This window comes from Xiphophorus hellerii, chromosome 6 (genome assembly GCF_003331165.1).
Source record: "Xiphophorus hellerii strain 12219 chromosome 6, Xiphophorus_hellerii-4.1, whole genome shotgun sequence".
Lineage (NCBI taxonomy): Eukaryota > Metazoa > Chordata > Actinopteri > Cyprinodontiformes > Poeciliidae > Xiphophorus > Xiphophorus hellerii.
In genome coordinates this window covers 23847020-23868000 of record NC_045677.1, presented here as the reverse complement: position 1 = coordinate 23868000, position 20981 = coordinate 23847020, and the positions used below count along the sequence as shown (strand labels likewise).

General features: G+C 38.2%; 2 protein-coding genes across 5 annotated transcripts in view; both read right to left on the bottom strand.

Moving 5' to 3' along the window:
• Positions 1-19314, bottom strand: part of zzz3 (zinc finger, ZZ-type containing 3) — a 30594-nt gene extending 11280 nt beyond the window's left edge. The window contains exons 1-7 of one of the 3 annotated variants that reach the window (XM_032564950.1): positions 18504-18564; positions 11323-11635; positions 9151-11286; positions 3395-3533; positions 2140-2287; positions 1944-2056; positions 439-510 (exon numbers count right to left, since the gene is read on the bottom strand). In XM_032564950.1, the coding sequence (XP_032420841.1) occupies positions 439-510; positions 1944-2056; positions 2140-2287; positions 3395-3533; positions 9151-11286; positions 11323-11635; positions 18504-18510 (2928 nt within the window). In that variant the 5' untranslated portion in view covers positions 18511-18564. Of the gene's footprint in view, positions 1-438; positions 511-1943; positions 2057-2139; positions 2288-3394; positions 3534-9150; positions 11636-18503; positions 18565-19182 lie in introns of those variants that run through there. The other 2 variants (XM_032564951.1, XM_032564949.1) reach the window with 2 other exon arrangements.
• A 101-nt stretch (positions 19315-19415) lies between these two features.
• usp33 (ubiquitin specific peptidase 33) overlaps positions 19416-20981 on the bottom strand; it is a 34864-nt gene continuing 33298 nt past the window's right edge. Inside the window, exon 23 of one of the 2 annotated variants that reach the window (XM_032564956.1) lies at positions 19416-20577. In XM_032564956.1, the coding sequence (XP_032420847.1) occupies positions 20420-20577 (158 nt within the window). In that variant the 3' untranslated portion in view covers positions 19416-20419. The remainder of the gene's footprint in view (positions 20578-20981) is intronic. The other variant, XM_032564955.1, reaches the window with a different exon arrangement.

Genomic DNA, 20981 nt, shown 5'->3' with positions numbered 1-20981 from the left:
CAAATTAAATGTTTAAACATTATATACAAAGAAAGTTACAAAATAATTAGTAAAATAAAATATTTCAGGTAATTGCATCTGACCTAAAACAAGAAAAGTTTAGTCTGATTTAACTTCAGACAGGAACAAAAGAGATATCTGATTCTTTTTATTAGGTGTATGAAAATATCTGGCTTCAAATGTAAATAACACTTTCCAAATGTAGACTTTTGATCAAACATTGTATTCTGCTTTTATTACAAACCTGATCAAGCACTATCACGGATTTCATACAGAACTCAAGCACTTTCCAAACCTTGAAAACACCTACATGGATCTTAAAAACCCGTACGAACCTGGTATTCTAGAAGGCACTAAATATAAACAAATAGCTGAGCAAATCCCAAGAAAAATGAAAACAATAAATGTACAGATTTGTGTTTAACTCCTTCTACCAACCTGTTCCTCCACCGTCCACAGCTGGTTAAACGTGTCAGGCTTATTTGGGTGACAAATCCTCCCCCTGATCATCTGCCAACAACACACATTGACAGGCATGTTAAGAGACTGACAAGACAAAAATAAAGCACATCGCCGCCGACATCTTGAAAGGATCTCAACATGCAAACTGCCAGGCAATATGAATCCTTCAGCTTGACAGAGAAAGGCTGGCTGTCAGACGTGGCTTGAAACGTGTCGCTGGGAGTGTGCGGAAAAAAGACGCAGCTCCTTTTGACTGACAAACAAAATCCTTTCACTATGCAGAGAATGTCGGCTGGGAGAAAGCAAATGTGTCGGCACAAAGTAAACAAAAAAAGCAGCAGGAATAACTGAGAGTTGTTAGCTCGGACCAGGATGCTCTGCACCTTTCTAATCCAAACAATCAAATTAAAACGTAAAACCTGACTGCTGGCGTGATTGTGGGAGAGTGAATACACACACATGGAAAAAGGATAGAAGAGGCTTGTTTCCACAGATACTTTGTAATTTTTAAATACTTAGCTGAGTAAAGCAGTAAGACAGAAAGGGAAGAGGTTGGAGGAGGTGTAGAAAGGTAAAAACCAGCTGATCTGTGAGACAACTAGTGGGAGACAAGTGACTCATCAGCCAGAGTTAGAAACTGCTGCTGCTGCAGACAGCAGCGGATGGAGGAATTCAACATTAAAAACTCCATTAATAAATCCCACATATGGATCTTAAATATTCCTGATTCTTTCAGAGTAAACGTCTCAGAGTTTTCAGTGATTTGTGTTTATTTTAAAATAGAAACTACTGAGATTTTATGGCCAGGTGTTTTTACAGTGTTCTGGGTTTACATACAGGACCTGCAGAAACAAGAACGTGGAAGGATAAATGACGGAAAATAGGAGAGAGGGAAGGAATGAAGGACACTACGAAGAAAAAAAGAGAAGACCCAAGGAGCGTATTAAATGAGAAAAAAAGATAGATTACAAGAAAGAAAGGAATGGAAGTAAAGAAAGACACAAAGAAAGGACAAAGGAGAGAAAGACTGAAACAAAGAAAAGATCAAAGGAAAAAGAAACAGAGAAAGAAAGAAAAAGGACCAAAGGAAGAATGAAAGAAAAGATGAAAGAACCAATGAAAAGAAAGAAACAAAAACAGCAATTAAAGAAAGGACAAAAAGTATGAAGGAAAGAGCAGAAAAAGAAAATGTACAAGGAAGAAAGAAAGGAAGGTCACAAAGACAGAAGGTAGTAAACAAGGAAAGGACAAAAAAGTGACAGAGGACAAGGACAGAAGGAAAAACACAAGAACAGAAGAAAGAAAAGACGGGAAGGAGAAAGAACAGAAGCAAAGAAGCTCCATTTAGACAACAGGGTTGGGAATAAAATTTCAAAGTACTAATATTTTGCTGTTCTCTTATTTTGTTTTACTGTAGTTATCCGGACCTGGAAACTCCGATATCAGCCTCGGTATTTCCCACAGATTGTGGGACTTTGTACCTGTGTTTGCCTGCCGTTCTCAGGGGCGTCACTGGTGGGAAGAGAGGAGTACACGGCTGACGATTCACCTTCTTTCTTGGGTTCAACAGGACTTTTTGGTCTAAGAGGCAAACCTGTAGAAAACAAAAAGAATCGAATCGACGTCCTTTTCTAAAAATATAAAAATTAGATAAACAAATTCTAACTTCAGACTTGCCTTTATCAAAGATTAACTTCAGCTGCCGGGTTTTTCGCTTCTTGTCGCAGAACTCTCTCTCGAACTCCCCCAGACCGGAGGTGTACTGTTCCCAGGCGATGTCCGGGAGCTGGACGACCCGCTGAGGACGCGGCAGACCCAAAGTCGCCTGAGAGTCAAAAAGAAAACCACAAATTAAGTTAAACAATTAAAATAGGGCTGAAGCGATTAATCAGATTAACCATGATGAATTGAAATAATTGTCAACTAATTCAGTAATCGATTAATTGTTAACCAAAGTAGACAGAGTCGGTAAAAGTTTCAGACGAGAAATTAAGACAAAACTGGACATAAAATATATACATTTTGTATTTAAGATAAAAAAAAAAAAACCACATTTGTATGTAAATATGTTCTACCCAGAACAACTGGTTCAAAATCTGGGGGGAAGAAAATATCTCCTATTAATACCTTCTGCTATCCAGTTACTAATTGGTTAATCCGTAAAATAATCAACAGATCAACCCTGCACTGTACTGATAAGTCAATAAAAAAGTGCTGAGCTTTTCACATGTTAGAAGTGTTTATTAGCTGCAGATGGTACCAAGTTTACACTAAGGGAATGGTATATTATTGCATTTTAGATAATAAAATGTTAATTTTTGTTTTAAAAAGAATTTAAATTAAGTTTTTTAGTTGCAGTATTTCTAGCATTGTGTAAAATAGGCTTTAAAGGTTAAGTGAAAAATCTGCAAAATGTGACCATTTTTCTCTAAACTAATAGGGTTTATTATCCAAGCAATCAATAACTAAAATAATTGTTAGTTGCAGCTTTTAATTAAAAATAGGCTTCATCTTTGGCACAACAGGACAAACACAGTGAACCACATTCCTCTGGTTTTCCAACATGCACACATTACATATTTTTCTTCTATTTAAACAAATAATTTCTGCCGGTGTCAATTTTATTCAAAAATTGATCTAATTGAAAGAAAGAAAAAAAACAACAAAGGAAGTTGAGAGCAACTTCTTCCATGTGTTTGCGGGTTTCTCTAAATGGCTTATGACAAAATGAGCATCTTATGGCTTCCTGTCAAGTTTCTCTTCTACAAAGTTCAGATTTGAGAAGAAATGCATGCTGAACTTTCACATTATGATTGTCATTTCCCTCCAAAATCGTGAACTGGTTTGTGCCCAACAAAATCCAAGATAAAATGCGGATGTATTTGTGGTTGATGTTGTATCAGTACTGCAGAGGGCTCTGTGTTTTGTTCACCTGTTTCTGCAGCTGCTCCACAAAGCTGATGGGTTCAGAGAGGGCCTCCCTCTGCTGACGTGCCAACGTCTCCAGGTCCAGAATGGCCTGAGCTCGCTGCGCCTCCAGTACTACGATGGTCTGCAGCAGCCTCTGATAACTGGAGGAGAGGGAAACAAGGTTAGACCGGAGAGGAATGTCAGGACTGATTACATTATTTAACCGGACGTCTGCAACATAGCAGTGCATCAACACAGAACCTTGAAGATGTTTCCAATGCAGCCATTTTCCACTTATCTACAAGGAATATATGGGATGTCAATGTTAAATTCTCTTTCTAGATGCTGCTTCTGTAAATAGCATACAAATTAAAGTTAAAAAACTGCAACAATAAAAAGGAAATTGCACAATCGCTCTTGCCGTCAGAACTGCATTTTTGACCTTTCTCCTCACAGTCTCTGGAGTAACTGAACAACTGCAAACTGAAGCAGCACAGACTGAGTGGCGCTGATCCAAAGGCTTCCTACTGTACAAAGCTATAAGCTAATGTAGGAGATCAAATGGCCAGAGGGCATCAACCTCACTGAACGCAACAAATCAGTGCAAAAGGACGCATTTATGTACTCTAAGCCAAGCAGGCTTAAAGTACAGCAGCCTCTATGTGCTGGAGAGTAGGTCTGTCGTGATAGCAAATGTTACTGGATAATAAACTGTCACCAGAAGTTACCACAATACATGATAATGTTGTTTTGAGACCATTTTCAAGTAATATGATGGCAATAATGGCATAACAATGCAAGAACACATAATCAAAGGTCAATAAACTTTCAATTCTAACAAAGATTTAACACTGGAACTGGAAGATATTTTAAAAATTTTAAATAAACAACAAATAAAATGTTTGTGAACATAATTGTCCTTCAAAAAAAGGGCCAGTTGAGATCAAAACACCAGACTGAAGATGTTTATCATCCATTTTTTGGTAAAAAAAAAAAAAAAGAAAAAAAGAGAGAGAATAGTACAGCTATTAATTGTGCAAATGGAAACGATTAAGCTCATTTTAATTTATCATGCGATTAATTTATTGTTTAATGCGACAGGGCTATTGGTACGTAATTCTGATTAAAAGTAAAGGAAGAAAGCAAACTTGTTTTGCTGAGTGCATGATATTGATGCACTGCCAAAACACAAAATCTTACCAAGTATTTCTTCAAATATGCTTAAAATATGTACATTTTTAATTTCCACTAAGTTAATTATTTATGCTTACACACTGAACAAAAACACAAAATCTTATCAAGTATTTTTAGTCTAGTTTCTAGTGCAAATATCCTAGCACACATGAAATAAGACAAAATTAACTTACAAGTAACTTTTCAGAAAGGCACAGGACCTTATTTTCAGTAGATATGTCCCTAATTTGGTAAAAAGTTATAAGTGAAATGATCTGCCAGTGAAACTAGTACTTTTTTGATCTATTTTAATCAATTACTGACTTTAAACAAGCTCTTATTTCTTGCTGAAAAGTTACTTGTAAGTCAGTTTGTCTTATTTCAAGAATACTAAAATATTTGCAGTAAAAAGTAAACCAAAAATACTAGAGAAAATGTTGTGTTTTTGCAGTGTGTTAAGCTGTTTTGGGAAAAGCAGGAGGACTTGGCTGTGCTTTTCAGCCCTCTGGAGTCCGTCCAAATGTCCAGGGACAAGTCTGGTGTTTTATTGCCACCTACTGGGCCTGTGGTCCGACAACAAACAAGGCCACATGATGAAAAACTGGCCTGGACGTGAATGTTTCCATTTTAATGTTTAATCACCGATTTGAAGACAGCAAATGATGGCAAAGCGGATATAAATATGGGATGTTCTGTCAGTGAACAAATTACAATCTGTGATATTTCTGTTTAATCAGCAGCTCTAAAAATGCCACATCATGCCTGCATAAAAATGACTCCAGGCCGCATCGATCCAAGCTTTAAAAATCCTCCTCATTCAGCAAAGGCAAACATTGCCATGACACTAAAGCGTGATCAAATTACCAAGCAATATGAGAGCACTGAAATCCCATAACTGCTTTTAAAATCTCTAACATTTACTAGCGTAAACGACAAAACGGACCTCATAAATCAGAGCAGTTAGCCATCAAAATGTGGGACCTGAGCGCCAGCGTAAACATCTCATGTTGTATGACAACTAATAAAAAACTGTCAACAATACCGACAAATACATCCCAAAATATTAAACTCTGCTTTCTGAGAGGTAAGATAACCGAAACAATCAACAAAGTCAATTTAAAATGCAATTTTCTGAGGCTTTGTTATTCAATTTGCACAATCAAAACAAGAGAATGAAAATAAAAGAAGGTTTGAACATCAAAAACAAACATCAGGGTAAAAATGAAAGTTCACATCTCACAAGCAATTATTTACAAAATGATATAACTATAAAAACGTAATTATTTAACATGATGGCACTGTGAACTTAATCCTACATGTTATTGGCATACTAAAACTGCAGTCTGTTTAATCTATTTTTCCCCTTTAAGTATCAAACTTGGTTTTGTTTTCTTAATTATGTCAAATATTATCTGGAAAGATGCCAGATTTAGAGAGCAGAACTGAAGAATGATTTGGAAGTCTAATTTTTTCCCTTACAGATTTCTTGTTTTTGCTTTTTTGTCAAACTTAAATGTTTCAAATCATCAAACAAATGTTAATATTGGATGAAGATAACCCTAATAAATCCAAAAAGCTGTTTTCAAACGATAATTTCACTTATCAAAGAAAAAAGCTATCCAAAACAACCTGGCTTTGAAGGAAAAAGTAAGTATTCTCTCTCTTGTTAAATCATGAATTAACTGCGCCAAACCCCCGCCCCAATTATTACCTGACCTGCAGATATAATAAATAACTTAAAAAGAATATCTTTGATGGCTGAAAGACTTCATAAAACAACACATCATCCAAGAAAACAGTACGAAAAGTCCACATCTGTCAGTTTGGTTTGGAAAGGGAGTCCACAAAACAACCCAGAATAACATCTAAATCTCTGCGGGACTCTCATGCCTCAGTTCAGACCAGAGCTCATGATTCATGAATCAGAAAGAAAGAGTGGGAGAAATGAGCTCCATGTGGCTAAAACCTCATGGAGGATGATGATCATCAAGATCATCAAGATGTTCTGATGATCCCAAAGAGTCTAGGGAAAATATTCTGACCAGGACTAAAGCGAATGCTATTTGAAATGTGTGCATCTGGTTACATTTGACCAAAAATTTTAAACAGACCATCATACTGACAGTCATTAATGGTGGTGGAAATGTGATGGTCTGGGGCTGGACGACTTGTTATAAATGATGGGATTGGGACTGGAAATCCTGCAGAGCGTCCAGCCTTCAGTAAAGGACAACGATCCAAAGAACAGCAGCAAGGCCTTGTGAATAACTAAAAAAAACTAAATCCCAAGTTTGGGGGTGGTTTAGCTAAAGTCTTGATTTCAGATACTCAACACCTTTAACGCGGCTGAATTGACATGTTTCTGAAAACCGGGATGAAATTAATCAGTGATCATTGCCAGCTATCGCAAACTATGGATGCCAAGTTTGGGTAGAACAACCAGTTATTACTTCTACAAGGATAGACTCCCAAAGTGCCAGTTAGATTTTGGTAGCACTTTTTAATGAATTCATCATTTGAAAACTGCTTGTTGCATTTACTCTATTATTTTTTATATGGTGTCAAAATTAGTTTGCAATTTAAGAGACCAAAAACAAGCAAAGATTTATAGCGCAAACGCCTTTTCACCATCATACATTGAGACAAAACTCCTTAAAGAAAAAACTTTTGGACGTGTTATGAATAATGACCTCAAAACAGACTTCACTATACTTCAAAGTCCTTGATATCTTGAATTTAGGTGTTCAATATTACGACTGCAAAGCTGGTTACCGTATTTCTATTGTGATGCATTCATAGTAAGTAGTATATATTAATTGATGGAGACTCTAGTTTTGATACACAGTAAATCTACTCCAACCTGGAGTAGATTTTAAAATCACCAAGATGCTGAAGCTTGTAGGAACTGATGACAAAAAAGCAACAAAATTTAAGACGACATTTTATCAGTGGGATAATAAATTAATTTGTTGCGTAGAAGATTTATTGAATGAGACTGTTTTCCCGCATTTTCGCAATTCCAAAGCAAATTTACTTTGGAAAGTAAAGATTTCTTCAGACACCTAGCTTTGTTTGGACAATGTTTAAATTCTTCCCTAATTGGTCCCCTAGCTCTACAAGACAGTGTGTATTTCCATTTAAGACTTAACTCCATAACTTGGAGGACTCAACAGCTACATTAGACAATCCAAAAAGGGCCAAGCAGAAGATCTAGGAGTGAACAGACATCCAATGTCCCAAAATATCCCCCAAATCCCCAAAATCTGTTCATTCTACTACTGTATGTATCTGCAGTTTAGTATTTCTTTAAAGATTGTATTTATCCAAACTGGAACTATCAAAGATGGGTTTTTTTCTGTTGATGCATCTCATGATAGATGTGCACAGAGTCCAGCCTCAATAGTTTGTATGTTTTTGAACCGTCCCCATATCTCAACATATTGGAACAATATTTCAAATCATTTACAGAATCCTGAAGAAAAAGGTCGTATCAGATCCAATCTGGGCTTTATTTGGAGATACTACACGACTCTCCACACTCCAGACTGTGTGGTCTGTTTTGTGACTTTGATGCCACAACTGCACAGGAAACCCCTGCTCACTTTGCATTAATGAAGGACATAAAATTAGGAAAGAGAAAATCATTTTTGAAGGTGAAATCTGAACTTTTGTTTACTCAAAATGGCAATCTTTTATAGAACATCTTGGTGCAAATGTATAAATCATCTACAAAGTGTTCTGGAGATGTATGATGTCCTCTCATGTTGACTGTTTGTTCTGTTGCTTTTAAGTTTCTCTTGTTTTTCTATGCAAAACACTTAAATAAAGAGAAGTGTTTTGGGAAAAGAAGAGGGAACAATGAGTCGAGTTTGAAACTGGTACAAACAACCCCTGTTACTGGGTGACCCAATCGCATACTGACATCACTACATACAGGTGTGAATTCACACCAGACCTCTGAACTGCATTAATACACATTCATTTACTTACTACTAACAGCGCCACCTTGCTTTGCATTAATATAGCTACAAAGTTTGTTGATCTTTCACTGTTATATAAAAATAAAATCTGGTGTTGGAGGAAAATTGTGCCTTCTTTTGCCCAGCATCAAGTGATATTACTCTTTCCTTTTTCTCCTGTAATAATTATAAGCACATGACCAGCCATAACTGTGTTCATTCACTAATGGACTGATATGTCTGTTGGCTTTGTCTGATGCAATTTTGCTGCAGCAACATATTGGGCGATTTGGCCCAAAGTAAAAGGAGTTACTGTAATATTGATCTGTGTGCCAAGCTTTATGTCCACAAGTGACAGATCTTACTATTTATAATCTCGGCTTAATGGACAAAATTTTAAAGCTCAGTAAAAAAACAAAAGGAGTGAGGAAAATGTAGGGAAGTTGTAACTGATATAGTCATCGCAATATTTAACAATTGAGTGATATTCAGTTCTATTAACTACACATTAAACTAAAACATACTGAATTTTATGCATATTTACCACATGTAACATTTAAACATGAGACTGTTTTTACTTTATGAAATAAGGTCAAACAAGGGCTAAAGTACTATGATCCAATATCCCTTGAGAGCTCTCACATACTCTTTGTTGTGTTTAAGAGCCAGGTGGTCTGACTCAAAGTAATACACATCTGGCTCCTCCTCTTCCTCCTCCTCCTCCTCCTCTTCTTCTTCTTCTTCTTCAACGGCCTCGCTTCGTGTTAGCTCCTTGCCATTTTCTGTCTCCTTGTCCTCCATAAAGTCACTGTCCTTCTCACTTGCTCTACAACTAGGATTCACAGAACCTGGCTCACTGGAGAGGCCAACTGAGTCTGAGCAAGAAGGTTCCTCTAACATTGGACAGTCGTCCTCCACCTCCCCTTCTTCCCTAAAGGGACCATTGTCTGTCATAGGAGAGCAGGGTTTGGAGGGAGATGCTTTCCCACCACACACAACTCTCCTAGGTGAAGTCCGCAGGGTATATCTGTGTTCGTTGAGCTCTGTGAAAGAAGGGGTCATGCTGGACATTGAAGGGTTGCACTCTGGCTCTGTGGGGGATTGGGGTGTTGTGGGTGTGGGCATAGTTTCTCCTGAGTTGCTGTTGACTGAACTACAGTTTACGTTCGCAGTAGAGGACGAAGAGGAGGCAGCAGGTTCCTGTACTGGTGATGGTGACCGGCCATTTGTATCGCCCTCGCTCACAGTCACCTGCTCCTCGTGAGCCAGACCCAAGGGGTCACCCACCACATCGACTTCCACCTCCTCCACCTCCTGCTCTTTGGCCACTATCAACTCAGGAACAGGATCTTCTACAGAACCCATAAATGTCAGTGCAGATGAGGCTGGTGATTCTCCTGAACCAGAGACCGCCATTTGCCCAGCTACAGAGTTTCTAAAAGGCACAGATGAGTCAGGGGATGAGGGAGCCTCCATTTGACTGCCATTTAGCAGAGAAGGGAAGCTGGTGGCAGAGGTGGGTGTTTCACTGGGATGTTCAGTGACTGTGCTAGTTTCCTCTGCATCAGTTTCTCGGAGTCCATTAGAGGCCTTATGGGAATTTTGTGGAAAAACTGGCCCATCACAATCCAGGCAATGATCTTCCTTCCCCTGTCGCCCAATTACCTCACCTTCCTGCTCACTGAGGATAGAGGAGGCAGGTGGTGCATTACAAGAGTTGTGGCTGGGTAAGTCTTCACAAATTAAGTCTTTGCAAGGCTCTGAGACAGAAACTTGACTTTGGGGATTCAGAAACCCTTGGTCCTTTTCGTGTCCCAGAAAGTCTCCAGAGAGAGAGCACTGCTTGGCCCTTTTGATTGGAGGCGAGGTATTCCGCCACTCTTTCCCTGTGTCACAGTTCTCGGACTTCTCTTGTTTAAGGTCTTTTTCCAAACGGGACATGCCCCGTTTCCTAGAGACGGTCGAATGATCCTCATCACCTGCAGGAATACTGGAGTCAGCTATGTTTCTCTGCAAGATGTCCAGTTGCTGGCTATCTTGCAAGGAGGTTTCCTGTGGTTTTGTGTCATGTTTAGCAGCATGCTTTGACTCCGGCTCAAAGTCTTGATTAAGTTCCTCACCAGTGTCCTGCTTGTTGTCTTGTTTATTGTCATTCGACTCCTGCCTTGACTCCTTGACGGCGTCGTGCTCCGACTCCTTGACAGTGTCCTGCTCCGACTCCTTGACGGCATCCTGCTTCGACTCCTTGACGACGTCCTGCTTCGACTCCTTGACGACGTCCTGCTTCGACTCCTTGACGGCGTCCTGCTTCGACTCCTTGACGGCGTCCTGCATCGACTCTTTGACGGCGTCCTGCTTCGACTCCTTGACGGCGTCCTGCTTCGACTCCTTAACGGTGTCCTGTTCCGACTCCTTAACGGAGTCCTTACTTGTATCCCGCTTGAAGTCTTGCTTAGAGTCCTTGCTATTATTCTGTTTTGATTCTTGTGTAGAGTCCTTACTTGTATCCTTCTTGGACTCTTGCTTGGAGTCCTTACTTGTATCCAGATTTGACTCTTGCTTGGAGTCCTTACTTGTATCCTGTTTTGACTCTTGCTTGGAGTCCTTACTTGTATCCTGTTTTGACTCTTGCTTGGAGTCCTTCCTATTATCCTGCTTTGATTCTTGCTTGGAGTTCTTACTAGTATCTTGCTTGGTCTCTTGCTTTGAGACCTTATTGGTATCAGGCTTTGACTCTTGCTTGGAAACCTTATTGGCATGCTGACTTGAGTCTTGTTTGGAGTTTTTACTGGAATCCTGCTTTGACTCTTGTTTGGAGTCCTTACTGGTATCATGCTTTGACTCTTTTCTGGCATCATGCTTGGACTCCTGCCTGTTGTCCTTATTGGTATCCTGCTTGGACTCCTGCTTCTTTTTGGGGGAGCGTGCCCTAGGTTGTGGAGATACTGAGGTCTCCCCTGGCTGGGCAATGCTGCGGTTTCTGAGGGTTCGACCACAAAACTTCTCATCCAATCCATTGAGCCCCACTGATGACCTTGTGACACGCGAAGAACGGGGTGCGGCCATACTACGGCGGGTGCCTACAGTCTCCTCATCCTGGTGCACTCTCCTCTGCAGCAGAACGTGGGCATCTGAAAGACACAAACCAATGCATTATTGTCATAAGTAAGATGTACCGTAATAAAACACTGCAACCTTTCTTGTCTCTGTAAAGTCTGTCTCACAAAGCACTATGTATATTGTAATTATGCAACTTTGCCCGTTCTCTCTCTGTCGTCCTTTCTGTCAAGCTACTGTTGAATAAAGGCCACTAGTGCCATAAAAAAAGCTTTACAAAGAAAAAAACTGTGAGCTGCTACTGTAGAACAATAAATATGTTTTTAGTTGCAGCATGTGTTTATCAAAAGGATTGCTTTGTCCAGGACAGTCACCGGCTACCAGGAAAAACTTAGAACTCAGCAAAATGTAGACAGATTAATAGAGACATTGCTATAAAAAGTAATGGAGCCTAGATAGGAGAAACTCTTGAGGTGAAAATTTCAAGACATTCATGGAAAGTCCAGTGTAGTTTGAGTGAACAAATTGATGCAGGTCAGACAACTGGATTGGTTGAGATTTAAGGACACCAATTTAAGTAGATCTCTATAAATATCCTTGTAACTACCCAAATGTTGGGAATTTTGGGTTTGTTTGATGAAAAAATGTAATTTACACAGATGCACTAATAAACTCTTCCTGTAGGAAGAGAAAAATCCTGAACGAAAATGTAATTTCGTTGTTACATTTTGTCACCAGTCCAATTCCCAACAAATTGGCGCCCAATGTGGGCCTTATCCATGACCCTAATATAAAGAGCTTCAAACTCTGCCAACTGAGCTAACCAGTGACAGCCAAGGACAAATGTTTTCCACTCATTATTGTTACTAATGAAACGAATATGCCCATCACTTCTAATAAGGAGCATGTCAGGTTTACAATGATGTGATTTTGCCTATAACATTACACCCAAATTGTTACAAACACAGCCATTATCAAAACAACAAATGTCTCGCCTGCTTTGATATCCACAATTGCAGTCCTTGTTGGCATCCTGCAATTGTCATTGGACTACTGCCTTGATGCATGTTGAATAAAACTTTTATTGAACTTTTATTCAACAAACCTGTCTAAATAGATATTAAAACAGGAGGATATGTGGAAAATATATGTTAGTAATGTGCAAATGACATCCAAAACTTAAAAAAATACTAGTTCTTTAATTCCAGCGCCTAGCAAATTATAAAATTCACGTGCAACTGTCAGGATTAGTGAAGCTTTAGTGAAATTTAAAACCACACTTGGGCAGAATCAAACATTTGACAATTTGACAACACCTACAGACCTTGACATTTTGCCTTCTATTTTCCCAATGGTGGGAAACTAAACTATATTTTCCAAACCAAGTCAATAAAAATCCTATTTAGAATTCAGAAGTGAAATTAATAATGTGGTTCTGGAAAAAAAATTCGCACATTTTCCTCATTAAGATAATTATACAATTACCCTAGAATTAAATAAGCATAAAAACTGAAACCTAGGGAGTTGTCTTAACATGCACAGGAATATTATACAATGATTAAATCCTAAATTTACAAAATATAAGTGCATAAAAACTCATTTTAAATTTTTTGTAATTTTCTTATTATTGCTTTGACTCAACAGCCAGATTAAGTAAGAAACCTCTAAGTGGCAAAAGGCATTCCTCCTTTATTATGAGAAAGAATTTAAATTCTGTGGTAAGAATAATAAATTCCAAATGACCATGCCTGAAAACCGCCTGAACACTTAAAGCATTGTCATGATTGTTACCTAAACTATTTTCACCACTGTTGGCTCTATCAGAGCATGAATAAATAATTCATTTCAAAATATAATTAAATGCAGTTCATGTGCGGAGCTTGGTGATAAAAAAAAAAAAAAAATCACACTTCTTTATGAAACGGGTCTCCTGAAGAAACCCGTGTTAAAGTGCTTTTTGAGCAGAATTATTTTTTTATTGTGCAGAATTTATTTTTCTTTACACCACTGTACATTCAATAAAAGGTGGGAGACCAAGTTCAGACCTTTTAGTCTGAATTCAAATTCTGCAGAGAAACCTGGTTCTGGCAAAGCTTGATAACTGATGCAATAAATATTTGCTAATTAGTATCATGCTTTCAGACTCTCTTTGCCTGACATTTAATTGTTGACACTTAGTCGTTCAATGCAGCACAAAACTAACTTTTTTCAATGCTAAATACATAAGATTTTAACCAAATATTTTTAATAAAATCTTGTTGTAGAGCTGGAGACCTTGAATTTAATCAGTTTCCAGGTGCTGAATAGACTTACTACTCATTATCTGAGCTCTATATTCTCTACAAACCCAAAATTAAAAATACATTAATACAGTTTGCTTATTTTATTTATTACAAGACATTACAGCTACACTTATTATAGAACATATTTCCTGTTTTCCAAATATTGTGCAGCCCCAGTCATATCTAATATTTTCATCCAGTTCAGTAGACTAATACCTGGCAAACAACCTGCCTCAAAGCTTCTGTTCATTGGTCACCTCCTGTTTCTTTCAGGGAGATAAAAACATGGCAGCAAATATATATATATATTCATTCCCACACGCCATGCTGAGATTACTGCTCATCTTGTGTAATATAGACTTGGTTTATAAGTAGTCTGATATATCTGTCAGGAAAGCCAAACTATGATTCCTTCGTACTCAGACGAGATAACACTGTAGACTTTGGTTGGCCATAAGGTTGTTGATCTCTGCTGCCAGAGGGGCCAAACAGCTTCAATCTTTACATAACCTTTCAGAGTACCCAAAAATAAAAAAAGTAATGTACACAAAGCATGACAATGAATTTCCTGACACAATTCAAGTAAAAGCAGAGCCCTTGAATGGTCACTCCCAGTCTTGCTACAATATCCTGCTGGGAACAATGTATGGGTGTGAAAGCCAAGAAACTGCTTCATAATGTGAACAGAAATACAAATTAACATGCAAGTGTGTCTAAGAATAGTTGTGAATTTCCTTCTTGGGTTTTTTTTTAATAAGACATAACCAGCGTCTAGCGTCAAATATCAAACTAAAAGCTCAAAAGTAAGATCGGAGGGAAAACAGAGACACAACATGGTGGCTTTCATAATAAAATGATTAAAATATCCGACCCTACAATTAAAAGGCTTTGAAGTACTCATCTAAACCAAACTTTACAATACATACACAAACAGAAAGTCTTGCACTATTATGCAGGATGTAATCTGTAATCAAGTTAGCTTTGTGCATGCAAATGTGTAATAAATTAGAGAGATGTTTACAGATATACATATAAAACCCCACTCTGTTGTTTTACACAACTGTTTTTCCTCAAGGATTCACAGTCAGACACAGAATGAAATATGCTCCAGATCAGGCTCCATCTAATACATCTAACAAAGGGGGACAAGAAAAAAAACCTTACTCTGTAAAGGTCGTATTGAAGTGACTTTTACAGAGAGATGATCTCACTGGGCGTCCTTCTACAGACGGTACAGGCATTCTTTCAGTCCACAGAGAAATAACTCATATTTGATAAACTGGCTGTTAGGCTGCAGTGCTCATTTACATTACATCTCAATCCATCAATCTGAAGGGCATGCTCTGTCAAAACAAATATATTTATAAACCTCTTTCTGTTTCTACTTTAGGCAGGTTTTTCCTTCTACAATATGCCATTAACAAATCTAGATGCGTTTAATATTACTCCTACAAGTAAATACAAAAGCGGCCTGGACCCAGAATTACCATATGCACGTATTACTCACACTCCACTAAAGAGTCCAGCTGACAAAGCTAATGTGATTCGTCCATGCATAAAGGAAGCCAGACAGAAGGTTCACCCTTAGACTCGACACCACAAAACCAATTAAGTCACTTCATTTGACGAGCACCAAAGAAGGCAAAAACTAATCACTTCATCAAAATCATTACAGTTTAATTGAGTAACTATATGGAGCATTTGCTCTCATTTCTTTGTCTTGATAAATACTTTGTTGTTAATACATTTGTTTAACACTGCAACCAGTTGTCGGTGGGAAATGCGATGCAGGTCTGCCCAAAGCAAAGTTATCATTTCATTGTGGATTTGGCTGCCTGACCTGAGTTCTTGTGCAATCTAATGTCAAGCACGCCTTACAGAGGTGTAATGACCGGAAAGTCGTAAAATCAGGAGAGCAAGTGGCTTGCACAGTGTTGCTGCAGACTTCAGGGATTGATAGGTTTTTCAGAAGAACAATCTTAAACTGAAAAAAACACATTCTGAGCTGCAGAACTGCATGGAAAACGAAACATTTACAAAATTGTAACAATAATATGTACAATCTTATAACTACTGACAGGTGGACGTGATATAGGATGTTTTCACATCTGATAGTTGAGTAGACTTTGTTCAATTTGGTTCAATTTGTACCAAAAATTATTAAAAATGATTACACTGCAAGCCACTTAAACACTGTAAAAAGCCTGGGTAACACTTTATTTGACGGGTTGTCTATAAGATTCAGGATATGACACCGTCATAAACATGATATAACACCTGTCATGAACATGACTAAGTCTTCATGAATATTTATGACTGTTGTCATAAAGTGCCATTGGGTAAATCATGACACTTTTAATATAAAGTTGATATTATTCAAAATGTCTTTGTTATGACAACTTGACATTAACCAAGAAATCATGATCTGACATAAATTTGTTATAAAAGTATTACTGATTAAACTTTAGCTTTAATAACATAAAGCTACATAATTTTTAAAGTTTAATCAGTAATACTTTTATAACAAATAAAGTGTTACCAAAACCTGTTCCCGTCTTCGCCTGTGGTGGCGCTGCACCAAGAACCACTGAAAGAAACAACACAAAACCCTCTGAAGAAGACATGAGGGCAAATTCCTGCACAAAATACAAACAAAAATGGAGTAGCCTCAGATTTTGGTGGTTGTAGAATTTCTTTTTTTTTTTTTGGTAACAGATCACGAATTATTTCTCCCAGACTAACGTGTTTGTTTTAGTTGCATTTACCCAGAATGCCCTGCGCTATAGTCCCCTTCCTCCTTTTGGAGCAGTCGGCGGTCCACTTGGCGTTCACATATGTATTCGAACAGCACCAGAGTTCACTTAAACTGAACTGAGACCGACGTTTTTATGCGGACTGCAGTACGGTTTTTTGGTCCATATCAAAGTTCAATTAGCATTCACACTTCCATAAATGAACCAGACTTTCTAGGAAAACTAGAGTTAAATTAAAGTGAACCAACAACTTTTTTTGTGAATGCACCTTTTGGCATCTATGTCAAATAATTCGTCACAGTTTGCTGCAAACCAATCAGGGTGAACATGCTGACCTCTGAGGATGACATTGCAACAGCATGCTCAATGCCAAGTATAATAGTTTCCCCTGATGGTTGGAGTGTCTTTCAGCAGGATAATTCAATTCACTTCAAAAATACTTTACTAATCCCAAAAGGAAATTAAAGTTTTAAGCAACCTGAACTAAGTTTGTACCCCGCCACAAAGCAAAAACAGCTCAGGACTGGATTGAGGAGAACAACAAATATTAAGGGTTGACCAGGCCTCTGCATTCAGCCAGATCTCAAATTAAATCTAGCATCTGTGGGATGTTCTGCACAAAGAAGGCTAATCCACAGAGGCTCCACCTCACAATTCGCAGGACTAAATGGATATTTTGCAAAGATTTTGATGACAGATACCAGAGCACAACATCAGGAGTCTAGTAGAGTCCACAACTTGACAACAAAGGAAGAGCAACACAATATTAAGTAGGAGGTCATAATATTATGCTTATTGGTGTGTCTTTTACAACCTACAACAGAAAAAATCCATTAGGACAATAATTAGGAAACAAAGTAAACAAAATTGTCTTGTTGCAGAAAAAACATGTCCTATTTAGCTACAGCATTTGGCCTACAAGCCTGTTGTGGAGGGAGTGAACTCTATTGCCATAAACTGTTAGCATAACAGCATCAGAGCCAGGAAACTGCTAAACAACCTGGAGTAGGTGAATCAAAACAGGATTTTTCTGAAAAATCAAGAAGATTGGACAACCGTAAAAATCTTCTTCACAAAACTACTTTACAACATAACCTTTGGTCAGAGGCTTCTTCATATCTACTGTAATACAGACTGTTACAGGAGATCCTTCCAACACAGAGCCATCAAGATCTACAAAACAACATTTAATTTCCCTTTGAGAACAATAAAGTGTTTTTGAATGCTCTTTGTGGTAATAAATGATGGATGACTAATGCCTTACAGAATAAACGCAACACGAAAATGTATAACTAATAAAACCAACCTTCCTGTAAATGATCCACTTCACGCCACATGAGGTTAGTTTAAACTAAAATTTGAAGTGTCAAAGCGAAATTAAATTGTTACCTAGCCAGGACACGTGCGGTTGTAATAAACATACTTCCTGTTCCTCTATAAAGCTCTTGTTTGGCTGTCAGTTGTGGTAACACGTGTTGATCTGATTGCATTACCAGTATGACAGATTTGGTTTAAAGTATGGCATATTTTGGGGGGCGGAATAAACGCTGCTCTCATTTAAGTGAAATAATACACAGTTTTATAAATAGTAACTGATGGAAAGCGCCCTTGAGTTTTGTAGACTGAAATTTGTTTTAGCTAGTGTTCGCCTCTGTTGCTGACCTGAACTTCCAATACTTCCCAAAAGGCCTGCTGGCAACGGGAAATCCGCGAAATGGAGCTGCCATACGTACCGATGAGAATCGCTCAAATCCCCAACATCCCAGCTAATCAGATGCCGATAAAAGTTGGGAGACCTGAGGATGCAGTTAAAACCAGAAAAACTAGACGGCGTTGCCGCAAAACACGTGTGACCCGTTAACAGAAAGTCTGCAAGCAGGTTAAAGTCGGAATATTAAAAATACAACCTGACATTAACGCCAAGCCAGAGGACTGGTCCCCCTGAAACGTTAGCGCCGTCCAACTTCCAGGGAGAGCACACTTAATCTATAGCATGTCGCTTAGCGGGGTAAACGTAGCAAACTTACTTACCATTAGCTCTCAGTGCGAGTTAAAAATGACACATTTTACCCCCAGACGCTTACACATAAAATGCACAAGAGAAATAAGAAATAAAGTTACACCCTTTCCATGTCAGTCGGCGGATAAATAAACTCGAATCTGTCTGTTATGATCGACTAGTTAGCCGAGTTGGCTAACGTTAGCTTAGCTTTATCTCCAGATACTTTGAGTATGGGGAGGGTCTGTTTTAGTTGTCGCAAACCTAATAAAATTAATAATAGCTGCTTCAGATATTTACTAAATCGACATTCAGACAAATGTGATTATACTCAACAGTGTGTTTTTATAATTCAGCTGCTGCGTTCAGGCTCAAGTAGCACAGTTAGCCGCTAAGGCTAGCCGCAGCTAGCTGATTGTTCCGCGCACAACTTTGCCGATGTAATTAAGGTGCAGCCACAAATTAAGGCCGCACGCCTTATCTAGTGTGCGACTGAATTCAAGTTTTTACATTTTCTTTTCCTAATACGAGCGCCCCGCGGGAGGTCCGCTCCTTAAAGGCTTTTGAAGCTGAAGAATTACACATACCTCACTTCCTTAAATTTGCCTCGGTCGCAGCCATGTTTTCAGTCCAGCCAACTAGTCTGGGGTGTGTGTGAGCCGACTCAGCCGCTCTGGTTAAAAAAGCAACACTTACCCTGAAGATTTTCTGCCTCTGCAAACTGTAATTCTGGCTATCAAATTACTAAACTAAAGACTGTATAAAAACACATTTCCTCTCATTCTCTATCCTAAGAGCATGACATCAAATATGCACGGTGTTCAGCATGTTTGCATGAAGTTTTAATAGTGTCAGCCAACAAAATAAAACATCAGGGTAGATCTTAGTCAAATGCATAAACTTGGAATACAGCATTTAGGTGACCTATCAGCCAGCACTTAAAGCTACACCATGCCCATACACAAAAATAATGCCTTTAATTAGATTGCTGATGATTTTCATTTCATACTAAAAGATGCTTCCTATAGCTGTACAATTCTGTGAAGACAGACCACGTTATACGAGAAGCGTTGCATCTACATGCAGTTTCATGTGACTGTTAAGTTAACCTGTGCTTGAGAGATAAGCATGCGTTACAGTCTGCCTGCCAAATATTTTCTACAAAAAAACAAACGATTGACATCATACTGAATCACTCTTTTTAGTGATAATCAAGTGCTCAATTCTGACCAACAAACTATCAGTACTGATACATTCAAATACAAACTAGACACCGCATAGAGCATGCCAAATTTGTGTGTCTACAGAACAGTGCAAAACACAAAAATCATTCCTGAGACTACTCAGCAATTAGTCCCTTCATAACCTTTAGATATTGTCACATTTTATCCTTTCCCTACCATTCTTACAAGAGGAATAATGTGTGATATATTTACAGCAAAGTATAATGTGATTCATCGATATTATTAGCAACACATGGACATACATTATGTGCTCATTTGGTCAAGACAAACAGAAAAGAAATATGGCATTCAGAGGAATTTGTAGCTGCACATACAGTAAATTTAAATGTGTATTTCTGAAAAAACAAAATATCCCAACATGTGAAATATACAGTGCTAATAGAAATTTAAGAGCGCTTTATACATATTTTTACAACATGGCAAGCCTTTTAAGACATGTAAAATCCCTCCGTCGAGAGGCTGTCACATAGCGGTAAAGATGAGGTCCTTTGATTGGATGCATCAGAAATAAAAGTGCAAAATAAAAAGCTTATTTTTATTGTATCCATGAATGTTTCTTTGTCTTGTCTCAAGTGCTGTATTAAACTGAGCGCGTCTCCACCTCGATTTTCTCTTCTGACTGCGAGGATTCGGCTTCTTGGTGGCTGACGCTTGGTCGGACCATCACCAGAGGTCCGCCGCCGTAGATGGAGTGGAGAAAGTTCCACGTCTCTTCAGAGATCTGACCGGAGTCGGCTCCTGCAAGGTGAGTGCCAGAGTAATTAACATATTTCAAAGTCTTTTCAAAGTAAAAAAAAACAACTGTTTGAACAAACCATATAAAGACGTACCTCTTTTTCTCTCACTGACATAAAATCAAACTTAAAGAATCTTTATTACTTACTTTATATCTAAACATTCATATATAATTTCTTAGTATTTGGTGGGATTATCTTTTAAATAGTATTATTAGGGTCAAAGTATTTGCCATGTCATGCCAAAACATTGATTATGTTGTCCTTAAAGATTCAGTATGTTGTGTTTCCCCCAGTGTATCATAAGCCTGGTGGGCCACCAGGCTTTACTTGTGCCCCCACCAGTCTAAGCATTGCTTATTTATTTAAGTTTTTTTTTTTTTAAGGCTTTTTAGTAGGTGTTCAGGT